At 41.0% G+C, this 21,393-nt stretch overlaps 1 protein-coding gene across 1 annotated transcript; it reads left to right on the top strand.

Annotated features, from left to right (window-relative positions):
* Positions 1-902: 902 nt before the first annotated feature.
* Positions 903-21,137, top strand: KIAA1958 (KIAA1958 ortholog). The gene is made up of 2 exons (XM_005530769.2): positions 903-2,052; positions 19,991-21,137. The coding sequence occupies exons 1-2, from the start codon at positions 903-905 to the stop codon at positions 21,034-21,036; spliced, it is 2,196 nt and encodes a 731-aa protein (XP_005530826.1). The 3' UTR covers positions 21,037-21,137.
* The last annotated feature ends 256 nt before the right edge of the window (positions 21,138-21,393 follow it).

Genomic DNA, 21,393 nt, shown 5'->3' with positions numbered 1-21,393 from the left:
GGTGTACACAAAGAGACACGCATACTTTGCTGTCATCTTGTACTGCAAATTTCTAAATACTTTTGGTGGAAATAGCAAAAGTTTTCTTGAACTGAATCATGATTTAGGTGTTGGAAAACAGACAATATGAAAGAAAAAAAGCAAAATGTCAAGTGTCAAAGGAAGTTTATGGCTTAAGTCTTGCAGGTCCTTTAAGAGTCAGTTAAGCCTTTGAGCACCTGATGACTATCAGTACAGAACAATGAAAGGTGAGCTTGTTTCCTTATTCCTTGTATTGAAAATTCAAGTTTCAAGCCTTCCTTTTGATACCTCTTAAATTCAGTTGAAAAGGAGATATTTTATTCAGTTGAGAAATGTGCATAAATTATGTAAAACTTCATAGTTTCTTCAGATCCAGTAAAAGCTGGTGCTTGATTGCCACCCTGGTGTTCCAGATTAATAGTGTGTTTTAAGATTTTTTTTCATTTCCTAGGTATGAACACACAACCACCATCTTTTGGGCTGCTTTTATATTTTGTCAGAAATTTAAGCTTCTAATCATTTTGCCACTGATACTGAATTGGCTTGTTTGAAAGAGTGCTCTCTTTAGCTGTGTATTGCAGAGATGTTCTGAGAATGAAGAATAAAGCTGCTTAAAATCAGGTGTAGTTTTGAGACATGCTTTGAAGGGCATGAGGTAAGAGTAAAATGAATGGGTTTAGCTGAGTGTACAGAAGTTTAATTTTCCCATGCAAATGTGGTCATGCTTTGGGAGTGCTGAAGAGTGGGGTTTTGCTCTGTCTCTCTGCAGGTGAGAGGTAAATATGAGCTTGGCAACACACAACCATCAGTGCCAGGATCCTGTGATCTGAACCGTGTCTTCAGCTGACTTCCCAGGGGCCAGGCGCTGTTGATCCTGTACCATGGAGGACTGCCTTCACACCTCCTCTGAAAATCTCTCCAAGCTGGTGAGCTGGGCCCACAGCCATGGGACAATCTGCAGCCTCATCCCCAACCTCAAGCACCTGCTTTCTGAGGGGGCCCATGGCAACCTGACAGCCATGTGGGGCTGTAGTGCTGGCCATGCCTACCACTGGCCCCTGGCCGCCACTTGCCGGGCCGGCTCCCAGGAGCGTGTCTGCTTCCAGGACAGCCGCAGCTTCAACTCAGACAGCCCCAGCATGCTGGGGGTGCCATCAGAGGCCCAGGCCAGCCCCCTGGAGCGCTACCCCGGCCGGCCAGGGAAGGCCAAGCTGGATTGCACCCGCACTCGTGACTCCTGCGACTTCTCCTACTGCAGTGAGCCGTCAGAGCTGGGTGAGCCTGTGGAGGAGTATGAGGATGAGGCCACCCTCTTTGACATGGTCTGTGAGTCCTCTGTCACCGACGAGGACAGTGACTTCGAGCCACACCCACACCGTGCTCCCACCGGCCCCCGCAAGCGGCCGGCTGCCGCTGCCCAGGCCCAGGCGCAGTCTGTCGATGAGGGTGGCGGTGATGTGCTCCTCAAGAAGATCAAGCAGGAGCTCCCTGAGGACTATTATATAGTGGCCAACGCGGAGCTGACGGCTGGCGCCGATGGGCCGGCCCTGGCCCTGACGCAGATGTCCAAGCCCAAGCCACAGCCCGCGGCTGGGCCCTCCTGTCTGGGACCCACCAGGACCGTGTCCCAGCCGGCCGCAGGCCCTGACCCCGACCCGCAGCGCCCCTGCGCCTCTCCGCCTGGCCCGCCTCGCATGGCCACGCAGCGGCCACCCCGGGGACCCCTGGCCTCCCCGGCACGGGGGGCAGGCGGTGGCCCTGTGGCTGCCCTGCAGGTGCCAGCCAGCAGCTCCAACGCCATCACCACCGCTGGGAAACCCATCAGCATCCCCCTCTCAGCCTTGCAGCTGCCTGGTCAGGAGGAGCCACCGGCTGCTGAGGAGACCCTCCCGTCCATCCCACAGCTGGCCCCGGGTAGTGAGGTGGCCGGCTCGCCCTCGGTGAGCGCCGAGCCTGAGGTCAGCTCCAGCCAGCAGCAGCCCCACGCCGCTCCCACCACCACCCCTGAGGCAGCGGTGCAGCTGATGCCAGGTAGGACACTGGGCGGGAGTGGAGGGGTGGTGGCATTTTGGGGGTGGCCCCCAGACCTGATTCAGTGGGGGTACAACCAGGGCGTATGTGCTGTGTTGCATCAGAGGGTCCTGCTGCCACATAAGTCAGTAGGTATAGAAGTCACCTGAGAGGATTCAGAAAATCTCAGCCAAATACACATGAGAAAGTGTACTGCAGCCATAGGCAAAGTGGTTTTTAAGGTCCATTTTGGGTACAGCTGTGTCATGGAAGAGAGCATGCAGCAACCTTACTGTGTGCATGGGTCAGGGAGGACATGAACTGGGCCATGCACTTTCTTGATGGACCAGAGAGAAGCGGTCTCAGCCAGTGCAGCCTAGAGTTGGGGAGTTTGGTGTTGCCTTCTCCGTGTCAGATGAGTGCTGTGGGATCTGGAAAGGCAAAAAGAGAGTACCAGCAGAGAGATTGTTGCTTCTGCAAATCGTTACCTGTAAATCAGAGCAGTCTGTGGACACAAGAAATATAAATACAACCTTAACCATGAAATTGATAAGACTTCAAACCATGATAAAATTATTTTTTTCCCATTTTCCCAGTGAAAGTTCTCATATACCATGTCCATAATTTTTCTCATCTCCTGCCAAAGCACATAGAATTGGCACAAACAGATCAACATTACTGTATTAAGAACATGTTAAACCAGCTGACTTATGCTGAGCGATTATCCCATGTGCAGAATAACTGCTAGTCACAGGTCTTCAAAAGGAGGTGGAAATCTGTTTATTGAGCAGACTTGTCAGCTCCCTCTGGACCTGAGAACAGACAATTCTCACTTTTCCAGCTTCTTCTGTAGTGGTGCCATCCCAGGAGGAGATGAGGCAAGAGCAAGTTCTCCATCTGCTCCCTTGCCGATTCAGCCTTGGATTACCTGGTCAGGCAGAATACAAACAAACAATGAAAGGGCAAAAACTGCCTATATGCAGCTTCTGTGGTGGGTACTGTAAGAGCTAAAACCCATTATTTTAACTTCAACATCCTGAAATCTGGTTGAACACTAGTAAATCTATCAACTGGCAAGAGCCTGTTCTTCTAGCCAGTTAAAAAAACAAAGTTAAATACACAGTTTTATTAAGAAAATTTATTAAGAAAAGCCCTACAAAGCATTAGAAATTTGAAAATATGATAATTGTGTTAGTTACAACAAAAAAAATTCTTCTTTGGGACCCATTTCTTGCATGACTTCATCTCTGAGATGTTATTTTGCAGTAGTCCTGTCATGTAACATTCCTCGTGGAAATTCCCTTGCAAGACTCCATCTGGTTTATAACCAGCTCTGCTCTGCTAAATATGAGAAACGTGGGATATCTGATGGCAGTCAACCCAAATTGTGTGTTAAATGTACTTATTCTGCCTTTCTCAGTTTATAACCTATCACTGCTATATGTAGACCTGGATTCTACCAACCTGCCTCTGCAACTTGCTCAGTCTCAAACTTGCAGTCTGGGACAATGGGAGACAAACCTAAGCAGAATGTTTCCACGTTAGGTGTGTGTTATCTGGAAGACTGCATTACTTTCAAGAGATCTATTAAAAAAATCCAAGCTCCTTTGAACTGTTTTTGCCAGGTCCTCAGAAGCCAGACAAGGTCAGCAGTTGTTACTGCACAGGGTTAAACCTTACAGGAATGGACGCAGCACAGCATTTTCACATTTATATAGTCTCAAAAACAGGAGTGGTCCATGTGTAGTGTCTCACTTTGAGGGCAAGTGGGATTGTACGTGGATTACACCAACTGCCTAAATCAACCCACAGAACCACGAAATGTTTTTTGCATAGACAGTGAAGGGGTTCTCAGAGTGCTGTCCAAATTCCATTTCAAATGGAATTATTCCATTCCAAATTCAATTATGTTCTCAGTGGTTAAATTTCTTGTGCTGTTCCAAAAAAGCATTACACAGTTCCTCTCCTCAGACTGGTACAGTGTTGTTGTCACATGCTATTATTTTATTCAGAGGTTGTGTTTTAGTGAGGATAAAGTGATTGACATCTGACTAAAACTTGATACACGAGTAAAGTCCCCCATTTCCATAGAGCCTTCTCCTTTGGGAAAGAAGTGCTGGCATTATTAAATCTTCAAGTTGTAAAAAGGTGGGCAATGTTGGAAATTGAATTTTTTGTATATTCTTACAGGAAAAATGTGGAGGTTTGATTAAATACTAGATTAGGGTAGTTGCCTATGTACAGTGATTTTGTTAGATTGTTTCCTAACAAAGAATGATGTACTGGAAGTGGTGCATGATATATAAAATTTGAGCAATATTGAACTACAAGAGGATATTTATCTATCCTGTGTAAAAATTTTTCTGTCCTAGGCAGACAGATGTGAATCTTTTACATTCTGATGTTAAAAAAAGGCAGGAACTAATTATATCAAAAAGCCTAGAGCTTTTATTAATTTACAGACTCAGTGCCTGCTTGACTAAACAAAAGTTTAGTTGAAAGTGAGCAGGAGATTTAAATTCTGCCTTGCCTCTGATATCTGAAGGCTTTCTCCTGGTCCCATTAGAACTGGTGGTGTAAGGTCTATTGTCTACTGAACTGAGGCCTTATTTAAGTTATGATTAAAGGCTGCAATCCAGCCAGCAAGAAATACTGCTTGAGCTTCAGCTGAAGTGACATAGCCTTGCATTTGTACCAGACAAAGCTGATAATTTCCATGCGTGGTAATCTGATAGATCATGAAAGTCTGAGTGAGATTATCCATGAAATCAAAAATCCTGATGATATATGTTAGTTTAGGCCAGTTTAAGCCACTTGAAGCTTTTGGACTAGTCTCTCTTTCAAGCATGCCTTTTTTTTTCCTCATTTACTCTCTTTGATTAAGCTGTGGCAACTGAATGTGTAAGCAGGGACCTTACAAAGATATTTTCATGTCTCAAAAGAGAAGTGGCATCCTGATGAAGATTCAGTTAGGTTTAACACTGATTTTTGTGTTTCGGTGTCCATCTAAGCACTGTGGAATATACAGAATTATTTTTTGTTAAATTTCAGCACTAATAAGTGGACATTCATCTGTGAGTTTTCAGATTTTACTCTGCCTTTCTAATAGCAAAGCCTTCAAGAATGCATGTAGGTATTATTTAGTCCTTTTTTAATTCTGGCAAAACTGAGAAGACCTCCATGTGTTAGGAGAATTTTTGTGGTGGTGGAGAGTAGGGAATTTCTGCAATTTCTACTTCTCAAACCACCTCTTCTGTCCTATGTTTCTGCTAACACTTGGGCTGGTTTTAATGTTCAAGAACCAGCAAAGGCAAGGTAGATCACATAATGGAGATGAAAGATGGGTAAGAAACATGATGCTTTAGGTTGTAGTACATGCAGCCTAGAGCAACTAGTGACATTTGGATGTCTGAAACCAGGAATGGAAACAATCTAGTGTTATTGCAGAAGGCAGTGGAGGGAGACTGTGGCTCAGAGAAGGACAGAGCTTATTTTGAATGAATACAAGTTTTGATTTTGAGAGCTGTAGGATTTACTTTGTAAAGAGAATTGTTGAAGAATTTATGAAGAATACTCAATTTCCACTTGAATACTGAGGCTGAAGATGTGTTTTGTATTAACAAGACAGTACAGCAGGACATTTCTGATTCAACATTAGTGCATCACTATAAATTGAGGAACAGAGTCCTGTGATAAAAAAAAAGATATCCAACCCCTGTGTACAAACTGTGGAGAATGCAGGGTTGTAAGTAGAGATGCAAACTAAAAAATCATCTAAATGTATTGACTGGGGTTGTTGCTTCTGTCAGAGAAGTGGCAGGTTACATTCTGTGTGTAATATCACAGTGCCTTCATGTGTATCCATCACTGAACTCGCCTGACTCCTTGTTTTACGTGTGCAGGCATTTTCAGAGTTTGGAAGGGAAAGAGTTTGTCCACAAGCATCTCTCTTCTCATAGGCAGAAGTCAATGCTCACTGTCCTGGCATTGTGGTTATCAAACAGAACCTGTATTTGAATGTGCTGTGTGTAATGGATGCTGGTCCGTGCTGAGGGAAGTGCTTAGCCTTCCTGGCTCTGAGATCCTCTCAATTCTTTTACTTTCTGTAACTGGTATGTCAGGATTACAGATCAGTGCCAGGTAGTTGGTTTAGCCTTATAAGTCAGGCAAAGATGTAGTTCTGTTCCTGTCCTCTCGTAACTGGAAAGTGTAAGCAGGATTGCAGCCTTTCACAATTGGCACCTAACATGGGTTGACTCTTACTCTGCTCTCAGTGTGCACATCCCTGTAGGTTACAGGTGTTCATATAAGTCTCTGTCTGAGCATGACCATCATAAAATGGAGTGCATCTGGGGCTTGTTGATATAGAGCTCTTAGTGGAATATTTTAAGTATTTCTCTGCAATCAGAAGTAGAATCTCTCCCTTCCACCCTTCTTTCTCTCTGCAATGGTGTGAGTTTAATGGGAACCAAGATCCTCATATAAGATTCATGGATTAGGAGCTGTTGGATGAGCATCAAAACATTACAAAACATCGAGGTGAAAGGAGTCTCTTCACGCCTTATGAATTAACAGTTTTGATTAGATTTAGCTCTAACTTCTAAATCACTGTTTATGTATAAAAAAAGGTGTCAGCCTCACACAATCCGAAGAAGTGCAAACAAGAAAAAATAACGCCTTTTTTAGGGGTGTATATAAAGCATAAAGGCAAAATCAATCGTTGTCATTATTTCAAGCCCAGCAGAACCGTGCCAGGAATGAAAGTAGCACAAGAAATATAATCATGTCAAAAGAAAGTTACAGAACTCTTATTTAAATAAACTTCTTCCAAGAACACTCAAATAACTGTTGATCAGTCTCTGTATTTGTAGTTTACATACAAAGGTGGATGAGTTTTGGCTAAAGTGGCTGCTTGAAGCCTGTCTCCAGGGACATATGCTGCTGACTGTGGTCAAGTGAACACTAAAATGTATGTAGGGGTGAGGCAGTCTCTTCTCTTTGTGTTGTACTGAAGAGTTCAGAGTCCACTGGTGACTCTTCAGGTCTCATAACTGGTATCTATTGCCACTCTAGTAAATGCACTAAAAAATATAGCACTTTTGTTTCTTTTTTAAGTTGCTAGGGCCTGGCTTATTTAGAAGAATAAAATTACATCCTTATACTTTTAAATATCAGAAAAAGGAAGCTATTGACTTGATTCATCACCTGATCTTGCAGAAGTGATTTGCCAGCCCACTCTTACTCTCAATTATCTGCATCCAAATGCTGTTAAATTATAATCTGATGTTTTGGGGGGTGTATTCTTGAAGTCTAGCTGGACATCTTTATTCTAGAAGTCCAGATAATGATTAGTTATCTTTACAATACTACAAGGAAGATCTATTTAAAAGCAGGACAGTAGCACAAAGAGGACAAGTGTAGCCTTGGTAGTAGTCACATAGTAGTCATATAATTGCTTTTATCATCTGGATGCACAGCATGACAAAAACATTTTTAAAACAGAAATGAACCTATAGTACTAACAACTCTAATACAAGAGTTGTTTATGCAGCTGTTTCTATGGAAGGCACTAATCAAGGTAGTAATTTTTGCAGGAGAACACAGAAATGAAAACTGATCAATTATTACAATATCTTTAGATTTTCACTGTGCTTAAGAAATGTACCTATTAACTTTCATGACTTCACATGTATTTTCTTTAGTGAAAATTTCTTTCAAACCTGGAAAGCCCATGCCAGTCTTTTTGTATAATCCACAATGGACTTGTCATGTAGAGTTTGTCCTAAATATTACGTGTTTATCACAGCAGCTCTGCATGCAAAAGATTAGGTTGCTGCTTTCCATAATGTCAGGGCTTGTTTCCTCTTTTTAGCATGGACCTCCTCTGTGTGGAACTACCTGCAGCAAAAAGAGACATCTCCTGGCAGTAGTATTACTGGAGATACATAGATACAGGTGTAGATACAGATGTATACACTTCTTGGAGTAAACCATTAATGAGTTTTCATTCTGAAAGTAGATTGGTGTGGGAGATGTTTGTGGAAGGGCTTTCTGTTGAATTCCTGCAATAAAAGATGTGTAAGTCTATTGATCCTCTGTAATGGAGGAGGGTGAAAGAATGATCATTTCCATGCAGTCTGTGAAAGTTATTTGCCTACATTTAGGAGGGACATGACTATTGCAGCCAGACCCCAGAAGTTTTTGAGGATTAATTTTGTAAAGCACAAGTTCAAGCTGACAGACGGTTGAGAATATTCACTGGGGTTCTGAATAGAGGAATTGCATCCCTGAGAACTATTGACTCTTCACTTTAATATACATTTTTCATTTAAAGTGCCATAGCACATATAGTATTAAGGAAGATGGTATGCCATACCAGAGGACAAACTGCCCATTTCAATGAATGGTTGTGTTCTGGAGCATCACTGTTAATTTCAGACCTAGAAACATACCCTGTCCCCCATTACCCTAACATGAAACTCAGAAAAGCAAAAAATAGGATGCACAAGTGAAAAGTAGAAAACAATCATTTTTGCAAACCAGCATGGTTGAGATGCTGTGTTCTCCCTTTCTCTAGGGTGTCCTTAAATAGGCAACTGTTTTGTGTGAAGTGCTTTGTTTTATGATACTGATATATAAAAGAAGAAATAATGGCTCTGCTGGTTCCAGCTGTCCTGAAAATGTGGGAAAAAAACCAAATAAAATGGGACACATCTGTACTGAACATCACTTTAATTTTAGGAAATAGATTATTTAACATAGTGCTTTTGATCAGAGATCTGTTCCTCTGTGTGATCTTTGCAATTGTTTCATTTTGGAACTATTTTCAGCTTGTGATTTGTGAGTCCTCAAGAAAAGAGAAACTAGGTAGAGTCAGATTTGGATCTGCAGAGGAGATGCAGCACAGGAGCCAAGAAAGATGCTGACCCTGGAAAGGCTTCAGACACGCACGTCACTTTTGCATTTCAGATGGGATGGTGGGAGAAAAAGAGAACACAGGGCTTGATGGTTTAGATCAGGACACTTTCTGAGAGTGATTTTATACTTTGAGGCTGGTGCTTCACTAAACAGGGCCAGATAAAAATTTGGAATGCAGAAATCATACAGAATTCCTTGTTTGAATTTTTCCAGAAAAGAAAACAGAAGCATGATGATATTTTAGGTATTTTATCATGGCTGGCACAGCACAGAGCAGTGCTTGCTAAAACATTGAGATCCTGGAAGCACTGAAACATGATGAAATCTGTATTTCTTTGATAAAGTATGCTTAAATGAAGCATATGCCTGTTCCAGGAAGTGTTAAAACAGGATATTAAATCAAAGCCTCAAGAGAGAGAAACTGAAATGCCTGCTTTCCCTTATGATTCTTTCTTGTTGAAGCACTCTACAGAATGGTCACAGAAAAGCTGCTTTCAGCACTGATTGTTTTGAACATCTTGGAGGGCTGATGGCCTCTGTGGAATGGTTGGGCAGAGCTGTGTTTTTACTTCCCAAACAAGTCTAGCTTTGTCTGGAGCTAAGCAATACTGCCCTTTAAAAATGCAAGGATGCTGCTGATCACACCAATATTTTAGACATAGCAATTCCCAGGTCATGGTTCCCACTGAATCCTGCCCCTGGTGGGAGTGGGGGCAGGGCTTCCTCTATATGTCTTTTTAAAAATGCTGCTGAGGACCTTGCTGAGTCTGATGAAAACTTTGTGTTATTAAAACTTTGCTTAATTATACATTGATCATTAAGTGCATTGGCTGCATCTTACTTCAAATATATACCTGCTAATCCCTTTAATTGAACAGTGAATGCACATGCCCACAGAGAAATTCTGTATGTGTTCCTGTTGATTGAACTGAGGGTGACTATCACAGTAAAACTGCACTGTTACAGCTTTTCATTAACTTCATAGGTCTTCATGACATAAACATAACTTGAAACCATACAACAATGGATTAATAATATTTAATAAACTGCTTTCTGATTTGTACTTGGGAAGGGAAAAATGAAAGAAAAAAGCTGGTTTTCTGTTTTGTTCAGAGAAGGAAGAAATGTATTCTGAGCTATTCTACCCCAGGTCACATCACCCCAGTGCAGCAGTTGAATGTGCTGTATTACTGTATTATTTCAGTCAGGAAACATGTACCCTAAGATCAGGCCTGTGAAAAATAAGGATGTTCATCCCTGATCCTTGAATAGCTTGTTTTGGTTTTCTGTTTACACTCATTTCTCTTCACTGGTATGTGCCTAATCTCTGCTTTCCTACCGTGACTGGTCCAGCACAGTATGGATGAGCCAGGGAAGCATTGATGGTTTTTTATGGGAGTAATTTAATTTTGTCCACAACTTGGAGCACTCTTCTGATTGTTATGGGCTCTGTCCTTCAGTCATGATGATGTGCCAGCTTTTTTTCTGTCCTTTTTCTGTCCTTTACTCTTGGCAGATGGAGCATTGCCATTTGTTTGGGACTTAATTTCTCTTATGATTATAAATCCAAGAAAACAAAATAGCAAACAGGAACTATTCCTAGTGTTACAGAACAGTATTCATGCCTATATGCTGATAGACACTTCGGTTTTTTGCTAAAAGATTTACATTTTATTTTTCCTCTCTGTATAAAGAATTTGCTTTATGCCTCTGTTTTCCCTCTCCTGATTTAAGATAGTCCTCAGAAAATTTACAGTTTGACAATAACTTGTCCCATTTACCATTCACTTACAGAATTTTTAAATACATCAAACTGTCTATTGTGCTGGTGCATGTTAAAATAGCCATGTATATGTATAACACATCCACGATTATATCCATTAAACTATAACCCATGTCACCTCTTATGTTAATTGGTTTGTGTCAGTTTTGGTATGAACTCATTCAGTAGCAGTGGACCTGATTGTTTATATCCTATTTGGAAGAACAAATTATTTTTATGGAAATAACAAAACAATCCTGACAGGATTTTTGAAAATTTTGACAGTGTAAGTACAGAAGAGAAATGATAACAATATTCTGATCAGCAGAGAGGTGTGTAATTTGTGTATACTCTCCTGAGTGTATACACAGCTAGAAAACATCTGAAACTCCTCATTTTACTTAAGGAGACTTTACTTAAGTGGAGCTGCAAAATATGACTAAATATTTACTCAGTCAAACCATGATAAATTAGTTTTAAACACGTATTCGAGGACAGAAAGAAATTAATTGTGCCATGAACAACAGTCTGGCTGTTGATGAATGTGCTTCTCTTGCAAGTTTGTCTCCTCACTGTGCAAAATTTACATCTGCTCCTGCACCTCCTGGGAGTCCTTGTCTTGGCAAATGCCTGGGCATGCCATGGCCAGTCTGGAATAAAGTGGTCTCTGGTCAGCCAGGATGTGTGAGCACCCTAACTGTGCTCACATCTGTGGGCTGCCTATCACAGTATCTAACACTTGAAGGCTGTCCTCCTTCTGAAAGCTGGGATATATTCATATATCTGCCCTTTGCCCAGCTTTGAGTCTTCCCCAGTCTTGTAGAACCTTTCCATTTTAAACTTCCATCCCTTTATTGCAATGAGAGTTGTCTTTGTAAAGGTTAAAATAAAGCTCATAGCTGTCATTTTTTCTAGAGTGTGAGGAGGAGAGGACTTGGCACAAAACAGAAAAGCTAAAAATCCACCTTAAAAGCTGTTTCACTTGAAGCGTTAAACTTCATTCTCTCTGGAGAACTGTGTAAAGAGCTGCTCCTCAGATACTGCTTTCTGAGCCAGTGAAGACAAAGATAAGTGTTAAAAGTATGCTTGGAAATTCCTTACGCATGTTTATAAATGGTGAGCTTTTAATAGAGTTTATGAGTTTGTAGCTTGCTTCACTCCTACTGGACAACATACAGTGAAAGGTAAAACCAAATTGGTCTGGCTGGGCAAAATCACCAAAAGAGAATTTCAGAAATGATACATCAAGATTTCTAACAAAGGCAGTTGGAATACTTTGGTAAGTTAAAGAAGGTGAAAGAAAAAATAGTGAAATGCAATTCTTCATGGTGCATGTGCTGCAACCTTTGTTACTAGAAATAAATGGCAGTGACCTTCAAACACATTTGTTCTTCCTCTGGCTGAACTAGTAGATAGTTCAGACAGAATAGAAAAGGGTACTTTTTGATTCCCTACCAATGGTACTTTAATAAAATAGAGGAAAAATATCTGCAGTCTTTAATAAGCAATATATCAACCAAATGCTGTCAGCCTGCGTAGAGAGTTTCACAGTATGATTTATTATGTTAATTACAGTCATGTGGGCCTCATGCTCTTAAGTCTGAAACTGCTCACATTCTCAGCTTGATTTAAGAATATGCTTTGGCCAAGACTTAAAGTGCAGCTTATTATGATTAATGTAATAAAATATTTATTACATTCTGCTGTTCTTTGTTTCTCTGCTTGCTGCCCCAGTTAGACTGACTCATTTTGAAACACTGATATAAATTAGATTTCAGATGATGAGGATTCTCATCTGGTTTTAATCTCTCTCTTTGGTGTTATGTTTTTTTTCATATCCTTTGTTCTTACTCTCTTCTCTCCCCCTCATCTTTATTTCTCTCCCGTATTTGCCAGTTCTGCTTCTCAGCTGCTGTCTAGAGTGAACCAAAAGCAGGCAAACTTCATAACCCTGGCTCATCCCTTCTAGACCTCTTGCATTGCTTTCTCAGCTATGCTAATTAAAGGTTTTTCTTACATGTGATGACATTAAAACTGGTGGTACTGTAGCTGAGAACATGCTAAGCCTCTGGTGATATGACATGTGACATGTTTTACATGTTTTACCTTAAAATTCTTCTTAGAGGAGACTAAGGGCCTGTTTCTCATTCTTCTTCAGCAGGGCTTTCAACTGCAGAGAGGCACAAAAGTCCACTGTGCCAAATATTCCAAAATGCTATATAAATTTATACCTGTGATTTTGTGCAAACCAGCCCAATGGTTAAATTTCTGGCTGAGCAATCACTGCTTCTGAGATCTGTTTACACATCTATAAATCTGTCTTTCTCTGTAGGAGCACAGAAAGGTGGAATACTTTCCAAAAACGGCGACTCTTGGTTTTGTTATGTAAGAAATGGATTTTTGCCATGAGAATGGTATGATTTTCAGACTATAAACTTAATTCAGCAAAAGAGGTGTATCTCAGATCTTCACAGTTTTTCTCTCCTCATTTTTGTTTTTTCTGCTTGTTTTCTTTCCTCTTTTCAGCTTTTGAATCAAGTCACTGTATACACATAACTATTACTCAGTTCCATCTTCTATACATATAATGACTTAGTCCATAAGCATTTCTACATAAGCAGATACTTAAGCATAGGGGCACCAATCCAAAACACACTTAAAATATGCTTTGTGGAATTGGGAACTTACTTGGGAGAAAAACTGATACTCTGTTGAGTATGCAACACTTTCCAGACTGGTGCTGAGCCAGGTCCTCTTTGAAAATGAGTGCATCCCTTCTGCTGTGCATCACCCAGCTTCTAGTTCTCAGGGTAGTGTCGAGCATTACCATCATTCCTTTAATTCCTTCTGCCACAAAGCATTAAGTAACTAACATATTTTGAAAGGGTAACTTCTCTTTATGTTGCTAAGTCCTGGGTAAAAAAAACCCATAAAACAAAAACTGTTTTCCTGAGTTAAATATTAAATCTGAAGAAAATAACTGTCAAAAAGTGTCTTTTTTTTTTAGCTTTAATCTGAAACCAGTACCTGGAGTTTTCTAATGGTGCTAGCCATTAACTATTTGGAAATTATTAGAATATTATATGTCTGAATACAAAGATGCATGCTCAACATACAACTGACATTAGCTTCACATTATAGGTTTTTTCCCACTTACCAACTCCAGAAGCACTCCAGTTTCACCAAACTACCTGATTTGTTTAACATGATCTCTGAAAGAATAGAAGTTATATTTTAGAAGTGTACATTGTTGAAGGAAGTTTAGTTATTTAGTTATTTTGAAAGGAATGGAGTTTCACATTTTAAAAAAAGTTTTCTAATGATTTTGGGTTTGTAGTATAGAAGATTCCAAGTGTGGCTTTTATATCCTCCCCCTCTGTGAAGAGTTGAATGTCAATTATATAAGGGTCCAAATTTTTTTTATATACATCCTGTAAAAATAATAGCTATGGAAATAAGAGTGGTAGGAGGATGGCAGGAAGACCTGGAGATGGCTGTTAGTTACGGTCCAGGTGACTGACTTGAAATGGACCAGTACAATAGCAGATTCCACTTCCAGCTGGGTATATTTTGCCTAAAATATATATCACCTAAATACCAGATATATGGGTTTCTCAAAATGTTTTCTGTTTCTGCTGTTGTCCATGTCCAAGGTGTAGCATCCTGCTGTGCAGTATTGCAGTGTCGGGTAAGCCTGGGAGAGCTGGAATTGGTATCCATTCCTGTCAAATGGAGGTTGAATCTGGGTCGATATCCCACTGTGGGTACAGAGGAAATACATCCTATTTTGCATTGCAGCAGTTCATGCCAGTGCATCTCAGAACAGCTTCAAAAGGAGGTAGGGAACTATGGCCTCATACTGCAGAAATGCCACTGGAATTTTTCAGTGGAAGAAGGGAAATGCAAGGTAAAACTGGAATGCAGCACTTCTCTTTTCCACTACCATGATGAAACCAAAACCAGACAACAAGATGAAGTGAGCCAATAGGAACATTTTTTATCTAGAAAAAGCATTTTTAGAACCTTTGTGCTGGAATGGCTCAGATGTCACATCCATCAGGTGGAGAAGGAATGCAGCCTTGTAAAAATCCCAGGGTGATGCTGTTTTGCACTGTTCATTAGCTTTTGCTAGTATCCACTGCAAAAACATGGTGACGTGGTCAGTTATAGGAGAGCATAACTTCTTAATTCCTTGTCATAGCTACAAATTTTCTGACAACTGAGAGTTGTGCAGAAGTCCCATAAATACTGATCTGTATTTTGTTTTTGGCTTTTCCAGTGGCCAAACTGCATCTCAGATCTTTTGAAGCTGTTATGAGGAAGTAGCAAAAGAAAACACCAACTGGAAATCATCTCTAGTGTGAAGTGAGCATTCACTATCAGGCCATTCTATACCTTGAAAAAAAATGTACAGGTGACTAAAGTCTATTTTAGTGACTTTACTTCATAGAGATACCAATGAATATATATTCTCATACTCATTTGTTTGCAGTCTATGTCCTTTTTTCTTTGACATAATCTAAAGCTTTTTAATTTTAGAATCATCTAACATTTTGAAGGTAATTTCATTGGAGAAGGTTACCTGAATAGAAGTATAACTTTTTTTTTGCCAAAAACATAGTGTCTTTCATAAGTGGATATTAATTAATTCTCTAATACTCCAGATTTTACATGCTAATGAAAGCCTTTTATGAAAATGTTAAACTATAGTTCAATATTTTAAATGTTAAAACACAGTTTAACTTAATATAACAATATAGTGGGAGCAAGGAACTTTAAATGTTAAACAGAATTTAGTAACAACATTAGAGGGGTAGGGCAGAAATTAAAATAAAAATACAAAAGTAATTTCTTCTACTTAATCTCAAGATGTTTCTGCAAATGTTTAGAGGCACTTCTGCTGTGGACACCTTCTGCTCTTACCCTCATCCTCATTTTTGGCAGCAAGACATGGGAATGGTTTTCATTGGTTTATTCTTGTGATGTGGTGAAAACCAGCTGTCAGCTTTCTAAGTTTAGCATGGAGAACAAGTACTAATATTTCAGGATGCTGTGGTATGACAGTGGTATTCAGCTGGTCCTGACAGGGAAGCAGTAGTGCAGCTTCCAGGGGGCCACATTTGTCAGAGGCTTATGCAGCTGTTCCCCATTGTGACTTGACCATGACTCCTTCACCCAGCAGCATGACCTCTGCTCACTGAGACTAGGTTTGAGAGTGTGGTTTGCCTCGAGATACCTTCCTGAAACAGGAGAAAAAGGTAGGAGCAGGCTGTGGTTTACTTGAACAGTTTTAATGGGCTGCATATTGCCATGGCCCAAAGGCTGGATATCACTACTTTTCACTAACTGCAAAACAGGGGCAACAGCCGACCTACAAGGTGCTGGAGAGTGGAGAGAGGGCACTTAGCTGTGGCATAGAAAGATGTGGTACTTCATGTGTGGTTAACTAGGCTTTTTCACTTGAATGAAAGCATGTTGGTGGAAGCAGGCCTGCTGCAGAGGCATTTTCCTAGTCCGGACAAAAATTTGGCAAAGACTTCAGCTGGTGATATGATTACCACCAAGAAAACGCACCTTACTTTTAATGTACATCTGTGAGATCTCACTGCTTACAGTATGCAGTGTTTAAGACTGATTGCAATAGTAACTCAGGTTTGCGACTCCCACTGATGTCAAAAATGCTCTCTGAACAGTAACAATCTATATCTGTCTGTCATGAAAGCAAGTGCCTTTCCCCCTGCCATATGTAATTACAGAGGTTACGTTCTTTTCAGGGAGTCCCTGTCTGTGTATGTGTGTGAGCTGAAATTAAAACAAGCCTGAGTTTGATAACTCTGCTGATAATATTAAGTCTTGGCTGTGTTAAGATCAGATTATGAAAAGATCAGAAAACAGCTGTTGCTCTGTGGGAGAGATCATCTGATGGTCGTGGGCTAGCCTGGGACATCTGCTCCCACTAGGTTGTCTGTTTAATGTCTGCCTGGTCACTTTATCTCTTTCACTGCATTTGAACTAGAACATCTTAAGTACTCATCACTTTTTCAAACTCATAGTTGGGAGTTTACCTTGGACCCCCCAGTAAGGTGGATTTTACTGTCTTTTTCTGCCACACTCTGGTTTTCTTGGAAATGAAACTCTGATGTGGGTATGATAAAAAATGCAAGGGTTATAATCAGGTCCTTTGTGTGGACGGGATGCAGCTGAAGGGGCAGGACCTCAGGAAATGTATCTCAAATTAATTTTTTTATGCTTCTGCTTGTAATCTTGTAAAACAGGGATAACAGCACTACTAGTTCCAAAGACTACATTATAACAAGGAAAAGATACTAAGGATAGCTTGGCTTCATAGATTGATGATAGTATTTTTTGGTTGATTGGTTCTGACCAACCAACTGAGAGAAATTAGACTGTATCACATGACTATTTGTATCCTAACAACAGAGACATACGGAAGTCTATAAGAAAGGTGAGAGCATGTGTAACACCTCCTCATTCTCCTATCCCACATAAATTTGCAGCTTGGGGACATTCTGATATAGAAGTATTCTCTAGGAGCCTTGGTGGCTTTTTTTCTGTGCTTTCACCCAGCTTTGGAACCTAGGCACACTGAAGAGTTGATGATGCACTGAATAGCGGAGGTTCAAGAGCAAACAGGTTTATGTTTGCAGTAGTCAAGGAGCTAATGTAGATCCCCACCAATGTTTCTAGTAGTTTCCACTAGCTCCACAGAACATTAAAAAGATTTTTGGTCTCTATTAAGCAAGATCAGCAAAGTGAGACAAAGCAAACATCTGGGAACTGTTACATGGGAAAGTCCCTGCATTTTTGCCATGCTACATGATACATCACCAATATTTGAGTGGTCCAGTAGAGAGAGAATAATCCATTACTACTACTTCAGCCTGGATTCACAGCCAAAGTAGAGGTAGCTCTCCTGATGTGGCTGCAGGAAAATCTGACCCATTCTTTTTTAACGTTTCCCACCTGCCTTGTGAAGGAACACACAACACACTATTGCAGGAATGCTGGGTACTGTTTTGGTAATGTAAGTGCAGAGAATCCTTAATTCAGCATGGGTTTTATAACTGTTAGCTGCAGATAGGGCAATTTCATTTGCAGATTAAGGAAAGATGCTGTAACATAAATGACTGACTGGGTGTCACTGCTGTGTTGTGACAGGCTATCCTCTAAGAAGAAGTGATTGATGACATTTATAAAACTGAGCTGTTATATGTGCTGTTTATATTGAAATAGAACTTAGGATGTGGGCTGTCAGTCAAAGCAGTGATTACTTACACAGTTCTATAATAAGTGGTGGTGGGTGCAGTGAACAAAATACCAGAATAAATGTTTGTTTTGGAGCTTTGAACAGGGCTGTCTTTTTGTTTCCAGCCTGCATCTAGCCACACTGAAAGGATCTATTATGTAAATTGCCTAAAGCATGAGGCTTCACTGCAGGCTGCTAGAAGCTCTTTGATAATGACATCAGTATTAAAATGAGTTTCTGAATCAGGCAGGTGACCTTTCATTTCCCCCTGAAGCACAGTTCAAGCAAACCTCAGTCCTTTGTGGCAGCTTTTTTTCCTGTCTACAGAAGCCCTGAAAAGCCTCAGTTGAAGATGCCCGCTTCTCTGTGCTTTGCAGAGGATTTGAGAAACCCCCTGCTCAGTGGGTGAGTGGTGTGGATGCAGGATGCCTCTCTCTGAAGACGCAGGACCTGGTTGTGATGGTTATAAACTCAGTCCTGCTTTTGTCCTGCTGGGAAGTCTTGGAGCAAGTAATTTCCTGTGCCTCTGTCTGCACATGTGTGGAGGTGATGGGATGAACTTTCTTGAGAGGCACTCTGTAGATTGGTAGGAGAAGCTGCCCAGCTCTGCACCAGTGTTTCTGCATCACATGGAACACTGTAGGTGGGATAGGGAAGGAGAGGCTGCCTTCCTTTTCCTGCTGCCTTCTCCCCTGCTAATAGGCTTACAGGGAAGAGAGGAGCAAATGACTGAACACTGGTGCAAAGCCATGGGTGTGCTACACAGCTTGACATAAGCTTGACCTGAATGGCAGAGAGGCAATGGGAACTTCTCTGGTCTCATATCACTCTGTGTGTGTATCTTGGGTGGGAAACATCTGGTGAGGGTTGCTATGACACTCTAAAAGGATATGAGAATATGGGTTTTGCGGTGAGACCAAATGGAAAAGAACTTGGGTTAATTTTTTCCCCTCTCCTGCTTGTAAAGTGGAAGAGAGACAAAAAGTGTTCCACATACAATTCCAGAAAACAGTTAAATAATTGAATTTTTGCTTCTTTGCATTTGCTGTTAATTTTCTAAAACCATGAAGATTTATCACATTCATAATGACAGTTTCACCTATATGCTTTAAGCTGCATTCTTGTTCAGATAGTTTGCACATGTCAAGAAAACAGTCCTTAAAAACACACATTGCTTATAAAGCTTTTCCTTTTTATGCTTCCCTTATGATCATCCAGAAAGTCAGCTGACAGTAACAGCTAACATAGTGGTAGCATCTGAATATTGTGTTTTGATATGTCAGTGATTGTAAGGATTGATGAGTATGTATAGCCTTTTAAAGCAATATATTGTTTCCAGAATTTGATTTTTCTGCAAAATGAAAAGACAGGGTCCTAATTGTTCTGTCAAGGTACAGTTTGATGACACAGAGAGGCTGTATAATCATGGTTTTTTCCGTGTTGTCTGATATGAACATATTAAGTATAGTTTCTTTATTCTTGTACATTTGTAAATTGCACATTGCTCTATAGTAATTTCATCTGTCATTTGTGTAGGATGTGCTGCCTTATTTTGTGCTGTATGTTCTGGCTATATTTATTTCACTCTTGAAAAAAGTGTTTGATTAAAGGTAAATATTACTGTCATAAATATGATGCTTTAGCTCTTTTTTAGTAGGAAAAAAATGTAAGCAGTACAACCTCTGATTTTACAAATGAATTCAGAGTGGGCTTATTCCTGAGTTTGGGCCTTGCACACAACATTGGGATCCGCAGAAAATCATTCCAGCTTGCCTTTGTGTGCCCCAGTGTCATGAGGAGCTCACTTAGTTTTGTATCATATAGTATGTCATTCGTTAAACTGAAGTTGGCATTTCAGTCATGTGACAGGTATGTAAAGATGTTCACCAGTGCTCTTTGTGAAATTGGTTTTAAGTTCTTTCCTTTTTAAGGAAATTTGTTTTAGGAAAAAGTGCATCACATACACTCACTGCTTCTGCTTTCTCTTTTCTGTCCCATTCTTTCACTTCCAGACCAGGATGAGAGAGCAGCAGAGCTCAGCAGGGAGCAGAATGAGAAGACCATTCGCAGCACGCAGACAGCTCTCCGCAATTTCCGAGAATTCCTGATTTCCAAGTATCCCTCTGAGACCCGTGAGATCTATGTCATCCCCTGCAAAGAGCTTGATGCCTATCTTGCATCCTTCTTTGTGGACGCCAGACAAAAAGATGGGTCTGAATATGAGCCAAACAGTCTGGCCAACTATCAGTGTGGACTGGAGCGGTACCTCAAAGAGCACAGGTATGGATACAGTATTACAAGGGATAAGGAATTCAAGAGGTCCCAGGAAGCTTTAAAGCAAAAGCAGATAGAGCTGAGGTGTAAAGGCAAAGGAAACAAGCCACACAAATCCATGAAGCTCACCTTTGCTGATGAGCTTATCCTGCGGAAAAGAGGCTTATTGAGCCGGTACAATCCTGAAGGGCTTCTGAACCTTGTGTGGCTGAACAACACTAAGGCATTTGGACACTGCACGGGTTTCCATGGGTCCACCCTCAAGTGGGGAGACATCCGGCTGCGGGTGACAGAGACTGGGCTGGAGTACCTGGAGTGGATGGGGCCAGACAATGGGGATGTGAGTACCAAGAGCAAGAGAGGCGGGACGGACTCACGGGTGTACGCCACCCAGCACTCCCCGCAGACCTGCCCCGTGCAGGACTACAAGGAGTACGCCCAGCGGCGCCCTCCGGCCATGCGCTACGAGGATGCGCCTTTTTACCTGTCCATCAAACCCGTTGTCAACTTGGCTGCACTTCACTGGTACAATTGCCAAGCCCTGGGGAAAAACAAGCTTGCCAAGATGGTGAAGACCATGTGTGAGAAAGGCAACATCCCTGGCCGCAAGACCAACTTCAGCGTCTACCAGAGCTGCAGCACCCTCTCAGAAGCTCAGAGCAACCAGCTGGTGCTGATCTGCAATAACTTGAGCCAGCAGGCTGCCCAGTCCATGGCAAGCCACTCCAATACTGGCAACTTCATAGTGTCAGCATCCTATGACTCTTCATCTGACACGGCTTGAAAGAACACTGAACACTGTTTTCTTTTCCTTTTTGTTTCAAGCATTCAGTTTGTGCTCAGTAATACACGTCAGCTGTGATTGTACACTATTCCCCCTCGTAGCCCTCTCTCCAGTGTTAATTCACTTTATAAGAATATATAAACATATAATATATTTTTCTTTTTACAAATAAGGCAACAAAAATAGTTTAGTATTACTAACAGTATTTATAGTGTTAATGCAAGAATGAAAGGTACTTATGGGTTATAATATGAATGGAGATTTTAAAAGGATAAAAATGGTTCTCAGGCAACACAAGATAGACTGAATATACCATTTTTAACATGCACACATTAATGAGTGTAAATCCCCAGGGAG

This window comes from Pseudopodoces humilis, chromosome 4 (assembly GCF_049639895.1).
Source record: "Pseudopodoces humilis isolate 2021_Gansu_Grassland_sample_001 chromosome 4, ASM4963989v1, whole genome shotgun sequence".
NCBI classification, from domain to species: Eukaryota; Metazoa; Chordata; class Aves; order Passeriformes; family Paridae; genus Pseudopodoces; species Pseudopodoces humilis.
This window is presented reverse-complemented; position numbering and strand designations above follow the sequence as displayed.